Genomic DNA, 24,008 nt, shown 5'->3' with positions numbered 1-24,008 from the left:
AGAAATCATTACATTCAGCCCTACCAACGAAACTTCTTGTATAGCAGTAATCTTCCTAATAGCAACCCTAATCCTTCATTACTACAACAGGCATTCCATTGCTTTATAACATTAGAGGTGCACATGTTAAATCACGAGCAGAGAAACCTAAAATTACTCCCACAATTACTTGTCTAATAATCAACCTATGTCAGCTATTAAAACAAGCTTTAGGCCAAGTAAAAAAAACCAAAAATGTTTAGCGTCCTGCTTTTTGAAAAAAAGGAGGAGGCCCTTTTTCCCCTTCCAAATGGCCGCCCGACCGGGCTATTTTTCAAGATGGCCGCCAGCTTTTTTTTTTAAATGGCCGCCACTTGGACTCAGGAATGACATATACTAGATGCACCAGACAAAGAGGCCAGAATGATGTCACTGTTTAAAATTTATCATTTTTGTTCGTGTAAAAAAAGAAAAAAAAGAAAAAAAAAGGAGGCCTCCAAAAAGGAAGCGGGCGGTGATCAAAATGGTGATCAAAAATGACTTTTAGTCAGGTACCTGGACCTGCTCTATGCAGCATACTAATTTCGTGGAGCGCGGCATTCATACCATCCTTCAGGATCAGCTACGGTGGCCTCCTTAATTGCTCCCCTAGGAGTGCAGATCACTCCCTCGTCTTCACTGACGGTGCATCTCATGTCAAAGTTCAGGCCGTGATCGGCCAGGTAACCACTGGTCAGGCCGCGGACGTGGATTGGTTCCTGCAAAAGAACACAAATGGTTCTTCTGATGTACACATTATGTACACACATGCACAAAAATCGGAGACAGTTTGGACTTACCCCACATGCACAAACAATCCCTCAACAATGAAAAGGTGTCCGATGATGGTTATTCAGTGCTTGGTAGCGGAGGCTCATCTTTTTACTGATGGAGAGCTGGATCATTAGTGTGTACGTTCTCCGACAAGTTTGAGGTCCACAGACCATGACCAAATATGACTCGATACATAAATCCAGCGACAGAATGACGAAAATTGCCCGAAAAAAAGAAAAAAAGGCCACCACGCCAGTTCCAAGGCATTCGACCAGCATCAACGGATTTGCATAATTTTATTGTAGCCTAGCCGCGGCATGATGTCGCTGTTCGCGCTTCGTACGGTACTTGTATATTTAATATGAGTGCATATACTGCGTAACGCCCTGCTACTGTTTATTTAAGAGGCCCACCTTCGAGCATCGGGCAATATCTTCGAACGTCTTGACCAAGGCTAAACCCAAAAAGGTGAGGTTAGAAGTCCTTTTTACAAATCCAGCACAATAGAAGTTAAGAGTTCATTTCATTTAAAATTGGTGTCACTACAGTATACTACTTACTAGCACTTAAAAAACCTTAACAGGCATACATTTTGTATGTATGATCATAAATAGTCCATGATGTTGGCTGTGGATGAGTACGTTTTCCAGTACGTAATAAACCATATGTTGACGGGGGGAAATAGCACCTTTTTGACAATTTAACATTTTGCTTAAACTCTCCTTCCAATTTTAGTGGGGGGGGGGCCAATGTACTTCCGTTGGCATTTCATGTTAATTTATGGCAACCTTTATAAATGTAATCTTATGAGTGCTGAGAACAAGAAAATTGATGTTGCCATTTTTTCCATTGACCTTTAGTGACCTTGACCTGAGGTCAAAGTTCATGGGTCATTTTCACCTAAAATTTGCTTTTTCGGAAGGGTTTGCGAAGATTTTCGAGGCAAGTGAGCACATATTGTATTTGGTTGAGAGTTTATCCATTATAATAAATGTTATTATTAATGTATTTATGGGTTTTCCTGAAGAAAACATGGGAAAATGTCACTTTTGCTCGAAAAGAGCCGGGTTGTTTTGACCATCTCACGCAGATTCCGCCCCCCCCCATGACCTCGGCCATCGAGTGACGAAAATTATGAAACTCGGTACATGCATAGAACAACTTAACATGAACAAACCCAAGAAATTTCATGACTATGGGTCAAAGGGTTTTGGAATTACGGCTAATTAATTATTCATAAGCACGTATGGTAATTCAAATGTGTACACTACGTATATGGGGAAATTCAGTTTTGACGGAGGGTAGCGCCGAAAATATTTCGCTGCGCGGCAACCTGTGGTTCGAATTTTATGTTTTTGGTATCAAAAGATGTGCAAGACTCGAGGCTAAAAAGTCAGGACAGCTCAGGCCATTAAATAAATAATTTTTTCAAGAGTAATTTGAAAGAGGGAAAATCCACCCCCCCCCCTTTTAGGGCCAAAATATGACCAACCCTTTAGTGCCTAGCATCTAAATATGAAATGTTGTAAAGTGTCCTCTGCAGTATCGCACTCACACAGGGTGTTTGTCGGTTGAGGAAAATCCCCACTTCTTTTGGTGCGAGCCACTCCAGAGTGGAGGTGATTTAAGCACCTCCAGGTCTTCCATCCTGCATTGGATCCTGTAGGTAAGGCTTCTGCAGGCTTGATGATGCATCTCATGTAGTGGGGGAGACGCCACCAGCCTGGTCAACCCAGGAGGCACACACTTGGGTCTTAATAGCAGGATTGATCGCTTTCAGGTGACTCACAGTGTAGCACTGCTGTGACTGGTCAAGAGCATCGGTCAACGTCTTCCCTTGGGGGACCGTTCCTTTGAAGACGTACTCTACTCTGCCCTTGAATACTACAAAGAAACGATGGTTCTTCAGTAGAACACCAATAACTGGGTAAGGGTCAGGTCTGCCTTCATGTCCAGGATCTTCTGAAGGAGTCAGCAACGGTTAACACTGTCAAAAGCAGCTGTAAGATCAACAAAGACAGCGCCGGTGATCTATTTTTTTCTTATGGAAGCAGTCCTTAATGTACTGAGTGAGATTTAGAAGCTCTCCTGTTGTAGATTTGCCGGGACAGAAGCCTGCCTGCCTGTTCCTGTATCAGTTGTTTCTCAATGAAGAGGCAAGAAGGTTGAGGAGGAAATATTCCAGCAACTTGAATGTGTGACTTCGGGACGATAAGTTTTGACATGCATTGGGTCTTTCCCGGGTTTTAGGAGGGCGATGACCTTCGACTTTTGCCACACTTTAAGTATTGTTTGTGTGGCGAGGCAGGTGTTGATGAGCTGGAGTAACCAATTTGAGGCGTTTGGTCCAAGATGTTTCAGTTCTTTGGTGAAAATGTTATCCAGTTTGGTTGATTTCCTGTTCTTCATTTATGCCAGTCGCAAGTTCATAAGCAGAGAAGGATTTGATGAAGCCAATAAGGTCGATGGCGGGGTCTTTCTGGCGGAGCTTGGCTTTCGGTCGCTTATTAGGAAAACGTGGCACTTTACCATTTACATAGCAGTTGTTGTGGGCTATTTGGTTGGCGGTGATGTTACAATGCTGTTCGCTTGGCTGAGCTTTTTTTTATATATGCTCCAGGCTTGGAGGCCATATTGGCTTCTTGGCCATATTGGTGGTTACCACAAGGGTTTGCCACAAGCTTTGAAGCTGTTCTGATATGGCTGTTATTAATTCCTCCCCAGATGAGATGGTATCGACAGCAAGAGAGTCATTTTCATACATGCATTTCTATATCCTGTAAAGTTCAGCATTACGGGATGCTAAGCCGGGGATGTAATCAGTGCGGCAGCCCCTAGGGATGTTCTTGCACCACCACATCAACAAACCGGTGTCATAGTTATCAGGGGTTGGATCAATGTCAGCTAGATGGTGTTTGAGTTCTTTGGTGAAGCCTTCACAGTTGGAAGTTGAAACAGCGGTGGAATGGAATTGTTGCGAAGAGACAGCAGCAGTCACTTTGATTCCAATATGGCGATGTCAGGTCTTTGGAATGGGGTCAAGGACCATCTTGTTGCTAAGTGAGGCGATGTTGTGGCTCACAAGGGCTAGAGCAGGGTTGAAACTTTATCTCCAGCCTCCACTGTGGAAAAATTCGACAGTTTCGCATTGTGCAGGCATGCAACTGTAAACTCACCACAAAAGAGGAAATTCCTAAATTCAGAAGACTTTGTACAGTGATTTTCAATTTTGAATGGCAGAAATGAGAATAAAATAAGAGGAAATCAGCTGATCTGAGGAAAAGTTGCATGCCTGATTGTGAATAAGGCTCAGTTGACTTGCTTCCGCCAGCGATTCAAAAGCGTCGACGTCTGTGCTGGAATGATGCCGCTGTTGCTATTAAATCCCGATAATTATGCGTGGCTTTGGCTGTTTTGTGGATTGTGGCGGTGGCATTAGGATGGAAGACCTGGAGGTGCTTAAATCACCTCCGCTCTGAAGTGGCTCGCACCAAACGCATTATGAAGAAGTGGGGATTTTCCTCAACCGACAAACACCCTGTGTGAGTGCGGTACTGCAGAGGACACTTTACAACATTTCATATTTAAATGCCAGGCACTAAAGGGTTGGTCATATTTTGGCCCTAAGATTTCCCCCCCTTTCAACTTTTCCCGCGATACTCTTGAAAAGTTATTTATTTCGCGGCCTGAGCTGTCCTGACTTTTTAGCCTCGAGTCTTGCACATCTTTTGATACCAAAAACATAAAATTCGAACCACAGGTTGCCGCGCAGCGAAATATTTTCGGCGCTACCCTCCGTCAAAACTGAATTTCCCCATATACGTAGTGTACACATTTGAATTACCATACGTGCTTATGAATAATTAATTAGCCGTAATTCCAAAATCCTTTGACCCATAGTCATGAAATTTCTTGGGTTTGTTCATGTTAAGTTGTTCTATGCATGTACCGAGTTTCATAATTTTTCGTCACTCGATGGCCGAGGTCATGGGGGGGGGGCGGAATCTGCGTGAGATGGTCAAAACAACCCAGCTTTTTTCAGGCAAAAGTGACATTTTCCCATGTTTTCTTCAGGAAAACCCATAAATACATTAATAATAACATTTATTATAATGGATAAACTCTCAACCAAATACAATATGTGCTCACTTGCCTCGAAAATCTTCGCAAACCCTTCCGAAAAGGCAAATTTTAGGTGAAAATGACCCATGAACTTTGACCTCAGGTCAAGGTCACTAAAGGTCAATGGAAAAAATGGCAACATCAATTTTCTTGTTCTCAGGACTCATAAGATTACATTTATAAAGGTTGCCATAAATTAACATGAAATGCCAACGGAAGTACATTGGCCCCCCACTACTCTGTCAAAACTGAATTTCCCCATATACGTAGTGTACACATTTGAATTACCATACGTGCTTATGAATAATTAATTAGCCGTAATTCCAAAACCCTTTGACCCATAGTCATGACATTTCTTGGGTTTGTTCATGTTATGTTGTTCTATGCATGTACCGAGTTTCATAATTTTTCGTCACTCGATGTTCGAGGTCATGGGGGGGGGGGGCAGAATCTGCGTGAGACGGTCAAAACAACCCAGCTTTTTTCAGGCAAAAGTGACATTTTCCCATGTTTTCTTCAGGAAAACCCATAAATACATTAATAATAACATTTATTATAACGGAGAAACTCTCAACCAAATACAATATGTGCTCACTTGCCTCGAAAATCTTCGCAAACCCTTCCGAAAGGCAAATTTTAGGTGAAAATGACCCATGAACTTTGACCTCAGGTCAAGGTCACTAAAGGTCAATGGAAAAAATGGCAACATCAATTTTCTTGTTCTCAGGACTCATAAGATTACATTTTTAATGGTTGCCATAAATTAACATGAAATTTCGACGGGAACCCCAAATCTACACATTGGCCCCCCTACTATTTGTTTGAAATTGATATGTCAAAATGTTGCAAGACATCACTCTATATGACTCACAATGGCTTGGCTTAAAAAGGAAAACAACATGCCTATCAGAGAAAACATTTGGGGTGGGCAGGATTGTCCTAATTCCGCCCCAGCACTAATAAGGAAAGAAAATAACTAAACTTCTCACCTTCTGACACCCTTCCCCATCACTCAGGAGCAGTTTTCCATTATCACAGAGACAGGTGCTACCGTCCGTGTCCAAGTAGGCCATAGGGGGGCAAGCGCAGGTGAAATTAGTCGGGCTGGCTGGGGAGGGCAGGCAGTGATGGGAACAGCTGGGAAAGACGTCGCAGTAGTTGACGACATCTGAGGATAAGAAGATTGGCACATCACATTGTAAAAACAAAAGGACAAAAACAATGAATTTTAAAGCTAGACTACGACCCGAAACCAAACCACTGTTTGTTTTGGCTTTAAGTGTCTGTTTGGCGTTTTGGCCACTCCTGACAGTGCTTCGATTTCATCACTCGATTCCATCGTAGGTCCTGTCGAAAATATATCTCAAGTCAATTCTCAAGTCCTGTCAAAAATTAATGAGGATGAACAATAACAAAGGACTGTCTGCGTTCATTGTTTGTGACTTGACTTGAGACTGAGTGCCGGTGGCTTGTAATTGATTTGTGAAGGACCAGTGATAAACGTGTTGTCCTAAGTCCTCAAAAGTCCTTACATGCATGCATGTCTATCACAAGTCATCCAGTCCCTAGTCAATTCCCGAGCTATTCAAATGATTTGTAACGAAGATATTCCATATCTGCACGTTATTGTTCATCCACGTGCCCCTGTTGGTGGAAGTGGAAACCTGTTCCCGTTTTGGCAGTTTGTATAACATAATGTATACATGGTTTCTTTTTCGAAAAAAAGTTACACAAGTAACCAATTCATGCAGGCCAAAGATCAGTCCACTAGCACCAGAATTGACGGAGAAACAAGGGCGGGGACAGCAAGCAGAACGTCTACTCCTGCGCTAGGTAGATCCACAGGGCGACAAGCAGACCACATTCAAATCGGCCAGATGTACGGGATTAGATAACATGAGCACTCAGGAAAGACAACAATCCAGCATGCTTAATCTGAGTAATTAACAAAAAAATCTAGCAGGAGATCAGTGCCAGTCTATCGAGAACATTTTCAGTACTAAAAAACCCCCAATACGGTGGGGCCCTTCCAAGTTTCTGAGAGGATCCACAACACACAACACAATACTGCAGACGAGGGGTAGACGAGAATCGTTAAGCGATCTGATGCAGTCAATCAGACGCCTTATCTCTAAAATTTATCCCAGTTATCAACCGAGGCCAAGGAAGATCTAGCAGTGGAGGCTTTCCGCAATGCGTTAGGGGAAAGAGCAGCTTCAGCGACTGGTCTTCACCGATAAACCAAAGACTCCGACGGAGGCGGTGACCCTTGAAACGGAAATCGAGGCCTTTCAGGAGTTCGTAAGAATGGGGGCACAGGATACCAATGCAGTAGTTCAGCCACCAACCCCTGAGCAAGACGTGGATATAGTGAGCGACTTTTGCTATTCGCAGGTGCCATGAAGTTGGACACAGTACCGTAGAAATTGACCACGATGCAACAGGCTAAACCACGGCGCAACAGGCCAAACCACGACAATGACAACATGAAAAAAGGGAGGGGACCAAACTGCACGACAAAAGAACCACAGGTCACAGACTCCAGCCCATGCGACCAAGAGAACAGCGGGCACCCATTACGCCATGGGCAAAATCGGTAACACGGCAGTCCGGTTCTTGCTGGAGACCCGAGTAACGTTGACTCTGAGATATCACATCGAGTGTACGACGTCCTGAGCGGACCTGGAGAAGCCATGGCTGTCCCCCTTGTGTCCAGCCCTGAAGATGCAGGTGGGAAAATGGACTTTGAGCTCCAACTTGGAGAACCATACAGTTGCACTCTTGCAGACATCGAGCCACAGGGGATATTAGGCACCAACTTCATGTCTACCTTCAACTGCCAGTGGAGATGGGGTGACAAACAAGTGCTATCGTGATGTCGTGTGGAGAAAACCCTGCAATCGTGTGAATTACGTGCAGCCGAGAACATGGTCGTGCCAGCTGGCCATGAAGTGATTTTGCGGGGACACCGCAAAATCGGGTAACGGGATGGTAAATACCTGGTGACAGTGGTGACAGCAGCAACGGAAGCCGTACCAGTTCGAGTGCTCAACCCAACAGCTGCCCTGTGACATCTACAAGGGGAGTCGACTAGCTTCGTCCTCGCCAGTTGACCATCAAGATGTGATGGAGACGCATGTTGACTGCCAAGGACCACAGGACACATTACCCCAGTGTTTCCACGAGTGTATAAGAAAGCAGCACTTTTGAGACAAAGACCTTGCAAGTTGGTGGCAGTTTTCCTTATGTTAAGGCCCATGCAGGCCCATCATTACTTACCATAATGAAGGGGTTCCGGGAACAGTCCGATAATGGACATGGACATAGGTGTCGTTCCAAGATGAATTTCCCTTGAAATTTCCCCAGTGAACTTGTTAGCGGATGACAACGTCATAAGTTGCCGGTCAATCCAGTAAACTTGATCCTGTAGAAATACAAAGTCGTCAAACGCCAGAGACAAATTGCATTAAGTTGCTCATCGGAAAATATTATATATTATAACATGAAATAAAAGTGGGCTATATGGGATAACTGCAAGATTTAAAAGCAACTATTATAAATATTGAACAACTAAGAAACATTCACAGTTTGAAACGACATCGCTAACAGACTTTCCTAAAGGCCTAACGGTGGATTAAGTGAACACGAAGAATGTGGACATTTCTGGTGACATCGGAAAAATACATTTCTATACATTCGCTGATTACGGGAGGGGCAAAAAAAAGGGAAAAACTCTTTTGGGAGAAAAACAGGAAAATTCCCATCAGGATCCTGATTATTATGGCAGCTAAGTTTGTTAACGCTGTAAGTCAGCACAGATTTATATCAGTGAAGGCAGCGACAAAAAATGCAGAAATATTATTGACTGAATGTTTCACGTGGTTCATTATTTGAATATGGTTAGAGAAGTCATGGTCGTCAACTGTACATGCAAATTATTCCTTACGATTGTACCAGTCACAGCAAAGCTTGAGGCCAAGGGCGGATCCAGGGGGGGGGGGGGCAAAGGGGGCCATGGCCCCCCTCAAAAAAAACGAAACCAATTTTTTTTTTTAATGTGACATCGCAATAAAGGCAGGCAATGAGTACACTACCATCTTTTCCTCAAAAAAAACATTGGTTAAAGTGGTCAGAAATTGCCTCAGATCGCACCACAGAGCATCTAGAATCCAAAAATTGTTCGGGGCCCTTAAGCGGGCCCCGAACCCCACGCCGTAATTTTTTGGACCAATTTTTTGGGGAGACCAAAAATATTTTTTGGGCCCCCCAAAATTGTGTTCTGGATCCGCCCTTGCTTGAGGCTTTGTTGTAACTGGTACAGTTAATAACTTCGTTGAATGGGGAACAACAATAATAAGCTTTCTTCAGTACGACTTATACAACTACATAATGGGAAGTCTGGTTTTATTGGAAATCTTGATACAAAGGTTGGGATGTTGAAAATGTTTGGCTAAGTCAACAAGCTGAAAGCCTTTTGAAAAAAATAGGTTGGTAGATAAATTGTCAGGTATAGATTCAAAATCTATAACAACCTCATAGATGGCGATACCAAAAGGATTTCTCATGGCAAGGTTGTACTGGATGAGAACGCGCCGTCCGTCTCCGTCAAAGCCGACGTACTCCATGTGGTCAAGCTTACTGTCCACCCAGTAGACCCGTCGGGCCTCGTAGTCCAGTGCCAGACCGTTAGGCCAGACAATGCTGGTGTTGACCAGTTGGGTGGGCTTGGAGCCGTCCAGGCCAGCCTTGCCGATCATTGGGGAGTCTCCCCAGTCAGTCCAGTACATGAACCTGCCCCAAAGCCAAAAGTCTGAAAGCACTTAAGGATAACCCAGCAGTGATATTCGGGGGTTTTCAATTATTATTATTTTTTTTAGTTGTGTCGGTTATCCCCCTTTTTTAATCTACTTTTTACATATTTATGAAAGTGAAGGCATCCCTTTAAATGGGAGCAAGAGCATTGGTTATGAAATTCTCAAGAAGCGGAAAAACAAAACAAACAAAAACAAAACTTAAAAACAAATGAACAATTTCATGCACGGAAGTCTTACAAACAGAATTGGATGTTTTCCAAGCCACGGCTTCAGCTGAATTGGCCTCAACTCTACCACCAAAATTAACAATTGAGAACTTTGAATTACTTGAAAAAATCGAAACAAATTCACGTAGCCTTTTATAATAATGATTTTACGTTCACGTTACCAAATACTTAGCTTGCATCTAAAAAAGCTGACCAAAATCTTGAAATGTAATTCCAGGACTTTTCCAGTACAAAATTATATTGGTCTTTCCATGACCCATATCGAGGTAGAATCACGTCGTCAACGCGGTTTGTGAAATATTGTTCAATTAAATGATAGACATAATGGACGCGGAACGCACATAATCTGAGTGGACAACAACACTTTAAGGGTACGTTCGAGCATGTTACTCTTGCTACTCCCAAATGCAGGAAAAAGTTGCGTGCGCATTACTCTCGGTGCAGGAGTATACTCCCGGTATGATGGAGAATATACTCCTGCCGTTCGGGCGCTCAGGAGTATACTCGTGTTAACACGAGTAGTACGCTCGAACGCACACTATTATTAGGAGCCTATGGAGTAATAAAAGTGAATACGTCACGTGCATAAAAAAGGTGTGTGAAAGACATTAGCGCGTGATTCAATGCCGCGAACCAAAACGCGCGCGTACTCCATTCGTTTGCACTCATAGATATAAAATAAGTGTTTGCACAACACTTTCTGGTTCGAAATGACGTCACACTTCGGTACTAAACATGCACAGATGTAAAGCATACATGCGAAAAGAGGAAGCTAAGAGGAAGAAGTAAACATGAATGCAAACTGGAAAACTGTCATATAGCCACATTATGCATCATCACGTGTGCAGTTTTCTTGTAATACAAACTTTCCATGATTCCTTTTACAGTAACAACATGACTTTTCCATGACTTTCCATGATATCTTTAAATTCTAGGATTGCCGCAGAATTTTCCCATGACTGTGGGAATCCTGTAGAAAACAAAGATGGACTCGGCAAATAAACACCCACCTCTCCTTAGGATCCACAGCGACATCTCGTGGCTGGCCCAGCCCGCCAAGTACGACGACGGCGGGAAACCTTCCATCAAACGGTATAGATTTGATTTCTTGGCCTTCCTCACTCACCCAGTACAGGTTTTTGTATATCCAGTCGTATGCCATCCCTTCCACAGACCCGACATTTGCCGACAGGATTGTGCGGTTGGCGATTAAGAAGTCGCGCATGTAAACGCCACCACTTGTGTTGTATCTGTCGTGGACGAGGTCGAGAAAATATTTACAAGGTGCAGGATATAACTCAGCTGTACTCTTTTAATAAAAGCGGCGCTGCAACGTTTTGCCTTTTGTACATGGAATGCACAGGCTGCATGAGGAATTACACGCATCCACTGGATTCTACCACTTCTTCCCAAAAAGTGTTTTATCCAAGAAACTGAAATTTCAACAGTTTGCATCCTCCTCATATTTCCCCTTCCAATTGCGTAGTACAAGTGCTAATATTGCCATTCAAAAATGCATTGATACTGTGAGTCCTTATCCACAAACTGTCAAAATTGTTCAATTTACAAGAAGATGTTGAGATGGATCTTGGAAATATTTTGGACAACGATAAGTGCCGCACAGCCTTCCACCCTAAATTTTGAAATTTAAAGTATGTGTCGGTTGCTTTCTGCACATTTTTTTTAAAAATTAGGTTCAAAGCAATGCTTCATGTATATTCTTAAAAAACATTTGATTTACCAGGGCAGGTTTACACAATCAAATTATTCCTACCTTTCCACAGTACGCTTTGTATGGTCATTCACGAACATGTATCGTGAATTGAAATCAACGATGACACTAGTTGTGTTTTTCCAATCACCTTCAACATCACCAACTGTATTGAACAGTGTTTCAACTGACAGCAGCCTGTCACGACTTGCAATCAGCACCTGTGTATCAGCAATTAATTACAGCGAAATCGTTGGCAAAGCATTGGCTACTGCAGGTGCTCATTCGTTTGGAGCTTGACCCCCTTAAAAATTCAAAATACAATGAAACATTACATCCTAATCCCCCATAATTCTTATGCTCTTCTATATTTTGTTATACAGGGCCAGGTTGACTCGCACCAATCCAAACTCGCATCATATATACAAGACGTGAGTTCAGATATTAGTTAGGTCTCAGATGTGCACTCAGAAAAGGACTTGAATGGGGGATTACGATTTTCATCAGCCAAAAATGGCCCACCCTAACCCAATTCAGCTAGGCTTAGCACAATTTGGTCCAGCCTAGCCCAGCCAGGCTCAGCCCAGCCCGACTTGGCCCTAGCAGCCCGCTTGTTCCTGCCCTGACCTACCTGCCCATGCCAACTTAGCCTAGCCTAGCCTAGCACAGGCCCATCCAGCCCAACACGGCCCTATCCAGCCCAGTCCAGACAGCCCTATCCAGCCACTGCAAGTCCAGCCCAGTCAAGCCCTATGCACCCCAGCCCAGCCAAGTCCAACTCAGCCCAGCCAATCCCATTCCAGCCCAGCTAGCCCAGCCCAGCCCAGCCCAGCCCAGCCCAGCCCAGACAAGCCCAACCCAATTTAGCCATGACCAGCCCTATCCAGCCCAGTTCAGCCCAGCCTAACCACATCTAAATTACCGTAGGTCTTGACGCGTAGGCCTTCACACATGTTCGTTCATCGGGCATGAGAATGTAGTAATATGAGCAAACACACTGTGCTCTGCTCAACAAATTCACGCACTCCACCCCAGGGCAAGGGATGGGATCAGTTGCACTACACCAGTCGGAGGCTGATTCCGGGGATGAGGAACACAAGCAACAACATTGCAGTTGTGTCAATCACAAGTCCAGGCACATGTAACATTGGATGAACAATAAACAAGGACATGTCTTCATCACATGTCGTTTGAATAGTAAGTGAGTGAGTAACTTCATCACCCTTTCGATTTAAAACAAATAGATGGACCTCCAGCCCAGGTCGGCCGTGCCGCTACATTTACATTAACTACAACACACAAGCCAATTAACGCAATATGAAACATGATAAGTCGCTCTTTTGACGGCAGAACGACAGCTTGATCGATATGGCAAGTTTTCATCTTTCTTTCCATGTGAAGAAATCTTTTATTAACCATTTGCAAACATTATAACCATGTCCTGCAGACAACTCAAATTAAAGAACATGTATTCCTAATATATGTTTGTTTCTATTTTCTGACAGCTGTCTATTAACAAGTCTAGAGGTAATGTGCAGCTTGCTAACATAAATCCATGTGAAGCAAATTCGTGACATGACAGATGTTGCATGTTTGTCCAAATGCATATGGATTTTTTTTGGCCATACATTTTTTAATACAAGGGAAGAATGATGATGCGTGTCTATGTTTAGGATAATTAGCAGAGTTTACTAAGGGAATAAATGTGTGCTCCGGAGGTTTTTATCACTCGTTTAATACCGCTTAGAGTCTGGGTGCTGATAATTACCCGAGCCGGACGCGAAGGTAATTATCAGCACCCAGACTCTAAGCGGTATTAAACAGAGTGATAAATACCGACCGAGCACATATTTATTCCCATTCATAAATACCTTATCCGTAAAAAAATATCAAATAATTCGTTCAAAAAATCCCGATTTTGTTCAACAAGTTCACTTCATGCTTTTTGAAACATCCCTCTAGCAAAATAATGGAGTGTTCAGCTGGCGAGTACGATGAAAACAACCCTTTTATGGAGATTGACGCGCGCGTAACATGTTCTGCGCGATGTCACGCAGAACGCAACTGGGGCGTTGCGTTTTGAATTTAGAACTATACAATTCTGACTCGCTTGTATTGCTGCGCATGCCTACGTGAGGATTGTGAACGTTCAACCAATGAAACGGTAAGAGGCACTGGATTTTTAGGAGTCCACATTTTATTGTGACACTGGAAAAGTGTTTAAGACCAGCTAGCCATGTCTTTATCATCCGTTTAAGACCGGCCACGTGACGGACTCTCGACCAATAGGAATAGCTAAACTATCTGAGGTATTTATGAATGCTCGTTCAAAGATGGAAAAATCAGTAAAAGTCCCAAAGTCTGTTAAGTTTTCTTCAGTAGGTGAAAAAAATCTACACGCACTGGGATGGTTATTCCATTTTGGCTCAAAAGATTTCACATCACGCTAAAGATTACAGGTAACTATATATTACAAATGTTAGGTTATGTTCCATCAACTTGATGTATGTTGGCCATTATTGGTAAACATATGATACACAAAGCAAATAGCTTCATAGTAAACACAAAAGCCGGTGAAACGCCAACCCCCAATTACATTCAAACAACACTGACATTGATTAAGAATACATTGATAAAAATAATGATATTGACACTATTTTGTACTCACTCCTGACAGTCACTGTTACTGTATGTTCAATCTCTCCAAGGTCACTCATTGCATAACATGTGTACTCCGCAGTCTCCCGTACATTCTTCAAAACCAGGACACTTCTTTCCTGGGGAAAAGTATCATCAGGACCACTCAGATTCTCATCACCTTTCATCCACTTAATGACAGGCATTGGGGAACCATTGGCTGCACAGGTAAGGTTCACATTACCACCAGGGACAACTTCTTGCGTCTCAGGGAAAATGGTGAAGCGTGGTGCCACCCGTCTTACTGAAAATTGGAAATAGCACACAAATAAAATAATATGAATATTAACAGATCAATGTGAACCCTGTATTATCATTCTGCGACCTTTCTTTATGAAATCGTTCTTTACTGGCTTGTATATTTATTCCATCCTGCAATCTACAGCTTTGGCAATAAAAACCCTGTGAATTACGGTAGGGCTCACAGTACCAGATCAGATGATCATCAACGTGCAAGCTTGCATATTTCACATTTTTTTTTAATTGGGGAGGCAAAACAAGTGGTCCATAGTGCAGACCCATAATATTGGCACTACAATGCAGTACCTTAGCATAGGAGAACAGGCTGGTCTATGGTATGGAGACAGTATTGGTTCGCTGGGGCTCTGAAAATCGGGAACAGAACAAAAGAATTTGTAAGTCGAGGAGAGTCCACTCTGTGAGTCTGATCCAACCCCGTGAAGTGCGTCGGCTGTGGTGATTCCCATGCTTGCCAAATGAACGACCTTCAGAGAGGCAGTGTGCTGGCGGCACCAGTAGAGAAGTTGCCATTTGAATAGGCAAAGGCTTGGGGCCAGAGTCCCGCCTTACCGCCGTGTTGATGTATTGACATGCACCAATGTCTTGTTGTCACAATGGATGAGGACCGTTTGGCCCTGCATTGTGCATGTTGATGTGATGGCAGGCCTTTTTCTGGGCCCAGGTGCCCGACATTTGCCAAGAGCCAATCACCGAACCCCACTCCATCAGGGAAGTATCTGTCGTAATTGTCACTGTGTGTTGCTGAGGTTGGAAGGGGTTGGATCTTGGTTGATGTAGTCCGGCTGGTACCAACACTGAAGGTGAGGGAGGTCATGTTGTGAGCGCAGTACAGGGCGGCAGAGGAAGTGGTAAAACGAGAGTACACAAGTACTCATGTTTAAGCGGCACATAGTGGGACTAAGTCCAACATGCTTGCCAGAAGGCCGAGGAAACTGCAGCCATACCTAGGGCTGGTACGGTCGGTTGAGTTTGGTAGGAGGATGCACAGTGCCAAACTCGTGTACGTGGAACCCCTGTACGAGAACCGGATGAACATGCAAGTGGACGTCCTTGAGATCCGACCTCCTTTAGATCCGACCTCCTTTAGAAGGGAAGTACAGCGCATCAAGTCAAGGCAGGCTTCAATAGTGTATTAGCAGACTCGAGCGAATTGGCCGAGAGTTGCCGGAGGGGAGTCATACAGGCAGTGGCAGGCGGAACCCCGCATGTCAGCAAGGAAAGTGGAATCAGCTAGTTCAACATCCTTGCAGCGAATACTAGCTGACAGGAGGAGGGAGAAGGCAGTGGTGGCAAGTCCCGAACAAGTTGTGTTGTCGATGTGCTAAATTGTGTAAGGGATAAGTCGCCAAGAGGAGAGGCGCAACATAGGTGACTCAAACACCAACTTGATCGAAGGGCGCAACTGGTTGTGTATTAATAATGTCCATTAAGCCAAGAGCTGTCAAGCGTTTGAACGACTTCGGCTGTGTAGAAAGGTGCCGTGGGTTCGGGTTCCAGGAACCTCAGCATATGGGACTTGTCCGTGCAGTTGCAACAGGAAGTCATAAGTGTATAGCCAGGGAGGCAGGCATAGCCGTATCAACTGCTCGGTGGCATGCGAGGATGGAGCTAGAAAGTTCGTGCCCACAGTAGGCTGAGGGGGTGGGGGTATCCTGATCTGACGAGAAGATTCTACTCGGTGAGTCATGTGGGGAGCGCCGAGAGAACTGGCCAGCGAGCACCTAAAGATTGGGGTATCATGTGAACAAGTTGCTGTGTTGGGGGGGGGGGGGGGGGTGTGGGCGCTGAAGAAGAAGATGGTGGTGTAATGGTCACGGTTGACCGGGTGCCGGCTTCTCCCTGGGAATTACCAGGGTCACCGTGAGCCTTTGAAGCGCTCTTGGGGTAAGGCTTCGCAGGATAATTTTTTTTTAATTGGCTGGAGGAAAGTGGAACACCTCCAGAACGGACAAACGCAGCACTTGATCCTGAAAGGGAGTCCGGATCCAGTAGTCGGTGATCTGACCGGAGAAGCAAAGGAAGAACAGTAGATAGAGCATAATGGGCCCAATATGGGCTGGTGAACGATGTGCCGCGATGGAGAGACGCGTCACTCCGCTTTCCGGGGAGGTGGAAGAAGGATCAGTTTGGGCTCGAGACAGTGGGCAGAGCATGACTGATCGTATTGAAGGGAGTGATTGACTTGCCACAATAGGGCGAAATGTCACGCCGTAGTGGGGTGGGGGGATAAAGGAACTTGCCAAGAGAGCAAAGTGTCACTCTATCAGCCAGTGTAAAAATGAGAGTGAGTTTCTTCACAAGGGGGCAGTGAAATATCACTCTGCCAGCTGGTAAATCGCACGAAGTGAGGGACTTACCGAGGGGCCAAACTGTCACTCTAGTTGTTGGTCGGCGTGAGATAGGGAGTGAGGGACGTGCCTAAAGGGCGAAGTGTCACTCTGTTGATGGTTAAGATGGTTGGATAAGGAGTAAGGGGCCTGCCGAAAATAAGGAGTAAGGGGCCTGCCTAGACCTTATGTCCAATGTGTTTTATTGTCCTATAGCTAGCTGCTCTAGACAGTCTTTCCATTTTACTACAAGATTAACATCTTCACATGCATTTTCACCTGATGAAGTATAAAGCACCCGTGTAAAGGTATTCAATGTGTTTTCTGATAAAATCTTCAAGTGTCTGTTTCAATCCTCATGCACACGTACCTAACTTAACAAAATGAAGTCCCATATACCCTGTCATCTTACCTCTAACATACAAAAGAGCAACCTTGGAGAAGCGGGTACCTGCAGAATTCCTAGCAGCACACTGATACCTCCCACGATCAGAAAACTCTTACACACTTATATACAAGCCAGCTAATTCAAATGAAAAGAAATATGCAATTCATTAATATAAATAGCTGTTGTGTCTTGGTTTTACAATTATTATTAATTTACACAATGTTCAGAGAGCTGACGTTAAATAAACCAAACACAATTTTGTAAAACTTAACTTTATAAAGCCTTCGAAATGGGGAAAGTTGAACCTTTTCAGTTTCATTTATACAAGTGCAGTTGAACTTGATGGAGTTCATCTTACAAGCTTTTAGAGAATTACTTCATTAGTCCAAGTCACGTTAGCTGAAGACTGAGCCTCAAATTATCCCAACTAAACTTGCTCAATTATTGGCTGCACCAATACATGGTCAAGTATAGCATAAAAAAAAATTCCAATTTGATACTTTTAAACATATAAATCGAACTATTTTTTGCTCCAATGTCTTAAAAATTTATGATTTAATCATAATAAAATACTCCAGAAGCAAGCAACTTAGAATTGAAGTCGTTTAGGTTCAAATGAGAAATGTATCAAACCACAGAATGGTGTATAACAAAATGAATATCAAATGTACAAATTCCCCCGTGGGCCCCCCCCCCCGTAGCGCCGCCACTGCCACCAATACTCCTTTGAGTACACAACCGTATAAACTACAATGTGTGATAACGCGGACAAAAGAACCTCCATTCCAATATCCAAAGGTTTGTTCATGTACGTGCACATAAAAAAGTGTGTAAGCCAGCTGCTATTTCAACAACTATAATATGCCACTTTCTTCTCATTGTCTCCTCTCTACAGTTTTCTTCAATTGCAGGCTTGCGAGCTACAGCGCCTAGGGAAAATCGTTGGTTTCATTACAAGAAAAATATAAGAATAAACAGTGCAGCATGATTTCCAAAAGCTGCCACTGGTGTACGTGTTCATCTTTTCAAACCGTGGACGAAAAATACCAGAGAACAAAGGAGAACAATATCGTCAACGATTCCCAGCATACGTCCGCGATTGGGGTCGTGTACAAAGCGTATGGGAGTCTTCCTAAAAAATTAATACAAACAGAAGAGGGACAATAGGACGTCCACAATCGACGGTGAACACACGTTCGCGTGCGTGCGTGCATGTGGTGCAGTCCGTGCACACTGTACTACCCAGACCATGTACAAACCAAGATGGCCAATTTCTTTCACTTGATATCCATGTATATGGCCTAAATTTCATTCAATTAATGAATGGGCTTGGACTTATGAAATGATGACATATATTTTTTTCTCACCTTATACAATTTTACTTACCCGGAGTTAAATACACTCTCTCTGTGCTGAGATCAACAGGTATGTATTCTTGGAACCAGATGATTTCTGGGTCTGGGTTGCCTTCAGCCTCACAGTGAAGCAATATTGGAAAGCCCTTTTCTACAACATCAAGCACCGGGTCTCTTGTAATCACTGGAAAACCAGCAGGAATACTTGTACCTATATACAGAAGAAAAAAGTCTGACCTATTTTAACAACAATAAAGAAGTGATGATTTTCGAAGTACTTTTCAAAGAGTGGGAAAGTACACTTTCGATGATCGAGTCACGTTCAAGAAAATGTGTTACAGGTATTATATATATTTAAACAAACACTATTGCATTTATCATGTGAGATATGCTGATAAGGCTACAACAAATTTAAAAGCCACCAAAAAAAATCATATAATTGCGTTATTGTGATGTCAAACACCATGGTATTTACATTCAAAGGCAATACGTAGTTCTCATATGCCTTGTTTTATGTTAACAAAAAATGACCAATATTAAGAACTCTGGAAACAGAGGGTAAAATCGTAAAACATCATCAGCATGTCCTAAATAATTTTGAATCCAAATTCAAAGAATCCAAGACAGGGGTATAACAAAACAATTGTTGACTGCTGTGATGTGAAATATGACGTTTTGAACACCCTCTGGGTGCATAGCACCCTCGGGTGTTTAAAACGACACATCCCACATCACAGCAGTCAACAACTGTTAATTATATACATGTATACTTTATTAATGTGCCTTTTAAATCTCTCTTACTTGTATAAACCTGGAGCCTTGCAGTGCTTCTTGCTGTTCCAGCGATGTTTGAAGCAATACAGTGAAATTCTGCATCATCACGACCATCTCTTAATGGCTCAATCCTCAGAACAGATCCAAAAGGCATAGAAAAGATTTCGGATCTGGTGTTTTGGGCATTGCGAGATCCTTTTTCCCAGCGGAACGATGGTTCAGGATCACCTGATGCCTGGCATACAAATACTATGACACCTCCCTCAATACCAAACTCAGATTGTAGTTCTCTGGTGATCACTGGAGGCTGAACTGTAAATTCAACAGCAATATAATATTGGTTACGTCTCGATAGTCCGAAGTGTCATGGGTCCGAAGTCCCATTTATCCGACGTCCCATTGGTCCGACGAAACATAATACTGAATAGTTCCACTGGTTCAGGTAGACTGACCCTAACCCTTACCCTATGGGGCGTCGGACCAATGGGATTTCGGACCAATGAGATTTCGGACCAATGGGACTTTGGACCAACGGGACGTTTATACCAAAGGAACGTATAGACCAATGGACCGTCGGACCAATGAGACTTCGGACAAATGGGTCGTCGGACCAATGGTACTTCGGATGATAGAGACGTCCCCGCCATAATATTTTCCATTCAGAACGTGGGCTATTTCGTTGGATCTATTGGTTTAGGTTCACCCTAACCAGAATTCCTAATTGAGCCGCGTTCCCATTTAAACAAACAAAAAAACAACTCCGAGAAATTTAAGAAAAGTCATAAATTAAGCCCAACGGGGACCGACCTCTTAAGTTGCAGACAATTTAAAGGGCCAAAGATTTTTTTTAATGCACCCCTTGAATATGCACCTATGTGTCCCATTTAACCTTATTTTCAATTGTCATTTTGCCATTTTCAAGGATATTTAGGCGCCTTTTTGGTTTTTATGCCAATGCAAATATCCACATTCATGAGCATGAGCAAAAGTGTGATGTCATATCAGGTAGAAACCTCAATGTTGTTATTTATTGGTTTATGCACAGAAAGTTGCCAGAATTCTGGATATTTTGCTGTTGTTAACCTTCTTTTTCTTTTGTGATTTGTTTGTTGTGTTTTTGAAATGCCCTCAGTTGTCCGGAAAAGCACGGACAATTTTAAATGTTTAAACAAATGCACTTTTCATTAAAAATAGGATGTCAATTAGTTTCCATATAGAGGATAAGAACGCAGCGCGAAATATGTTCCCAAGAAATGGTTTATGGGCCCTTTAAGTGCAACCATAGTTTTACAGGCGAGTCACAATAGACCATTATCATGTTGCAGCCATCTTCATTTTTCCCATTCAAATCAACGTAAACAAAGCGAGGCTGGAAAAAAAAAGAGTCTGGTCCCTTTTTGCACAAAAACATTATCATTCAGGAATACATGTTTTTACCTGCTACACATAGATCGGACATCCAGACTAGGGTGACCAATGCACAGGTTAACAAACAGCTGGAAAAAAGACTATCACGCTGCCTCGGCGACATGACTGCACACCTTGTGTATAACTGTCCTCAGTAGTCAATCTGAATGAGTTATAACAAAAAATCAATTTTTGACATCATTATTAATTGTTTTGCCATTTTGTATATTGGCATCATTCGAAGTGCTCGGCAAGTTTCATGATGATTGGCCGGACCTTGTTTACATTTGTTATAAAAATCACATTTCTGATGAACTCATGATGTCTTTTCGTGTATCTTTGAATTTGCATGTTTTGTTGAACACAATTGGTTCAATGGTTGACAAACGTCAAAACTCTTTGAAAAGCACATCCTTATGTCATAAACAGATCCCTTAATGTTTTTCACATACAGGTCTTTGTGTACATATTTCAAAAAACAGCATTCCAACATCCTCTTTCAATGCATTGGTCCATATCGTCAACACATTCTCAGGACAGCTTTAACTCGCCACTTTTTTTTTAGCAAAGTTGGAAAACAAGTTGTTTTTTTAATATCTTTAGTAGGTCAAACATTTGTGCTCATAATTGAGGAAAAACGTCTTCATAAAGGCACCAAAATGCGATTTGTAAAAACATATTGATTATCATGAAACATGATGGTATTACAATTTGGTGTCACACTTGACATCATGCACTTATATTTTATAACGGAACTAACGGCCCTACTTTGAAGTCACTATTATAGTCGCTACCCTGCAGACAGCCCTATATACTGGAATATTCCCGAACATTTCCGTTGAAAATGAAATATACCGCCCTGGTATTGGTGAAATTTACACTGCTAATTGTGAGATAAAATAAATGAAGAAACCAAAGACACCAAGTCTGCAGAACAAGCGGCAGTGTCGATTTATTAACATCTCAGTTGATCAGCGTCCTTGTTGACTTATCCACTCAAAACCTATTCACTGAATACACAATTCGTGTGGACAAACACAGGGCTGTTTCGGCAATTGTTTCGGTGATATCTGGCATGTACACTTTTAAGTAGAAGTTTCATCCAGGAAGTATGTGTATTTCTGTACATATTGGGATGTGTACAATTCAAGGTATTGTCATGTATATAATACATAATTACATTCTCACAGGGCTTCGAATTTATGCATCTTCAGTGTGACGTCATGCGACGCATAATAACGTCATCATGACGTCACATCGATTTCCAATCTTTAACACATCCCGGTTGAAGTACGTACCAAGTGCCATGCACGATGAAAACGCGTAAAAATGCTGTGGGAAAAGTCTGGGAAAAAATCTTAACGAAAACAATGGCTGTTTCGGTAAAGGTACCGAAACAGCCAAACAGTTGCCCCTTCAAATTATATGTATACAGAGACCTTTTTCTCTAGCCAGACTTCGACACCACGGTAGAAACAACACTTACACCTATACCCGACATAAGAGGTTAAGGAAGTTCAAGGTATAGTCCAGATAAGAGGTTAGGGGGAATTCACGATAACACACAGCCTAATCAGATGGCACACTATACAGTAATAGGTTCAAAGGTGGATAACTGCTTTTCTGCTTACAGAATAGGAGAATTAACTTTTGGTGTACCGACTCGACAGCACAACGGTTTCGCTATACGTGTTGGATGCCTTCGAATTCGGTGCCTGTGTTGCATATGCACACACAGACTGAATGTAGCACTTTTGTTTATGGTGTAAATCGAGGATTTTCTTTTGTTCCTCTCCCCTTTCCTTTGTTTGTATTTTAACTTTTTTCGTCTCTAGCTCTCATTGGTTTTGTACACGTTTTCTAATCGAGGTCGTCCTCGATTTGGTTCCTGTCCTCGATTCACCGATGATGTTGCACGTGTGTCATCGATTTACAGCATAATCAAACGATGTGAGTGCAGGGACTTTAAGATCAATGAAAATGAAAACATGGGTAATTAACATGAAAAATACACGATGGTCGCACGTTTACCACACCAAAATAGTCTACGATATGTAGAAGGCTACACGTCGTGAGCGAAAACTCTCTATGTTCAAACCTTTCTTCAAAAATGGGGATGAGTTGTGCTAATCCCTACGACGTCAAAGTCTCGCATACTTCCTCCATCTTGAGCAATCCGCTCACGCCTACTCATGCGATGTAAACATGGTCTACCTCACACATTGTAGCAAACTTTCTGCCCATTTCGGAGTAAACAACAATGCGTTGATCAATTTCTCGGAGTGAGATTTTACAGGCTACGCATTATTGAGCAAAAGGTTCCTTGTGGAGGGGAAATACACGTATATTACATAAGCGATGCGCAATAACGTTTAAGGGTTTAAATCAATAATTGTTTGAAAATGTACTCAATTATGTTAACCAACACCTTGACTCAACAAACATTTACACTATGTTTTTTAGAGTGCACAACTAAGGAACAAAAGTTGAAGTCATACAAGACAAAATTAAATTTGGTCTTGTATGACCACAAATTTGGTTGAATTTAACAGACATTATGACCCAAACAATTTGGTAAAGTACAACCCAATTTTGGGTAGTTGCAGTTTTCCCCCTCTTTGGGGTAACATTAACCCAGGCAATTTTTCTGTGAACTTCTTTTGTTTACAGGTCTACAAAGAGTATGGAAGGTTAGAGCAGACCAGTACAATGTTCACACCGTTCGCAAAAGCACCCAAGTGTGTATTTGCGTGCAATCGGGGACCCCTATTGCCCCTTTTTGGAAGACATCCCATATGATTTGTACACGAATCTAAATCGGGGACCTCTCGGGAATTGGGGACCCTATTGTCCTCTATTGTTCAATGTCCCCTATTGAATGCAGAAACAAACTCATAAGGTAACCCCTCGCACACAAGGGTACGATAAACGTGCAGTGTAACAAAAGCATGTCTACTCACCCCGGCTCGTTCTCTGCAACTGATCAAAGCGAATACAAGCTGGCACAGCTTCTGGTTGGTTATACGATATCCGATGCTCGCAAGCTGGCATGTACATGTAGCTGCCAGCTATGCGTGTAGATAGCAACCTATCACAGCTATAAACTTTTTGGGTAATCGGGCTTATCACCGTT

General features: G+C 42.8%; 1 protein-coding gene and 1 pseudogene across 1 annotated transcript; both read right to left on the bottom strand.

Annotated features, from left to right (window-relative positions):
- Positions 1–327: 327 nt before the first annotated feature.
- On the bottom strand, positions 328–9,482 carry LOC119722385 (low-density lipoprotein receptor-related protein 4-like). The gene is made up of 4 exons (XM_038192462.1): positions 9,447–9,482; positions 8,194–8,338; positions 5,904–6,082; positions 328–737 (listed from the first exon to the last, which is right to left on the bottom strand). The coding sequence occupies exons 1-4, from the start codon at positions 9,477–9,479 to the stop codon at positions 558–560; spliced, it is 537 nt and encodes a 178-aa protein (XP_038048390.1). The 5' UTR covers positions 9,480–9,482; the 3' UTR covers positions 328–557.
- On the bottom strand, positions 9,480–23,933 carry LOC119722254 (annotated as a pseudogene).
- Between the last annotated feature and the right edge of the window lie 75 nt (positions 23,934–24,008).

This window comes from Patiria miniata, unplaced genomic scaffold, assembly GCF_015706575.1.
Source record: "Patiria miniata isolate m_02_andy unplaced genomic scaffold, ASM1570657v1 HiC_scaffold_15, whole genome shotgun sequence".
Taxonomy (NCBI): domain Eukaryota; kingdom Metazoa; phylum Echinodermata; class Asteroidea; order Valvatida; family Asterinidae; genus Patiria; species Patiria miniata.
This window is presented reverse-complemented; position numbering and strand designations above follow the sequence as displayed.

Excerpts from the sequence above, each read along its gene's own strand:
- LOC119722385 (XM_038192462.1), bottom strand. The coding sequence starts at position 9,479 with ATGAGAAATCCTTTTGGTATCGCCATCTATGAG. Across the intron at positions 6,083-8,193 it reads CCCGGAACCCCTTCATTATG|ATGTCGTCAACTACTGCGAC; the intron begins GTAAGTAATGAT and ends TCTTATCCTCAG. Across the intron at positions 738-5,903 it reads ATGGGGAAGGGTGTCAGAAG|GAACCAATCCACGTCCGCGG; the intron begins GTGAGAAGTTTA and ends GTTCTTTTGCAG.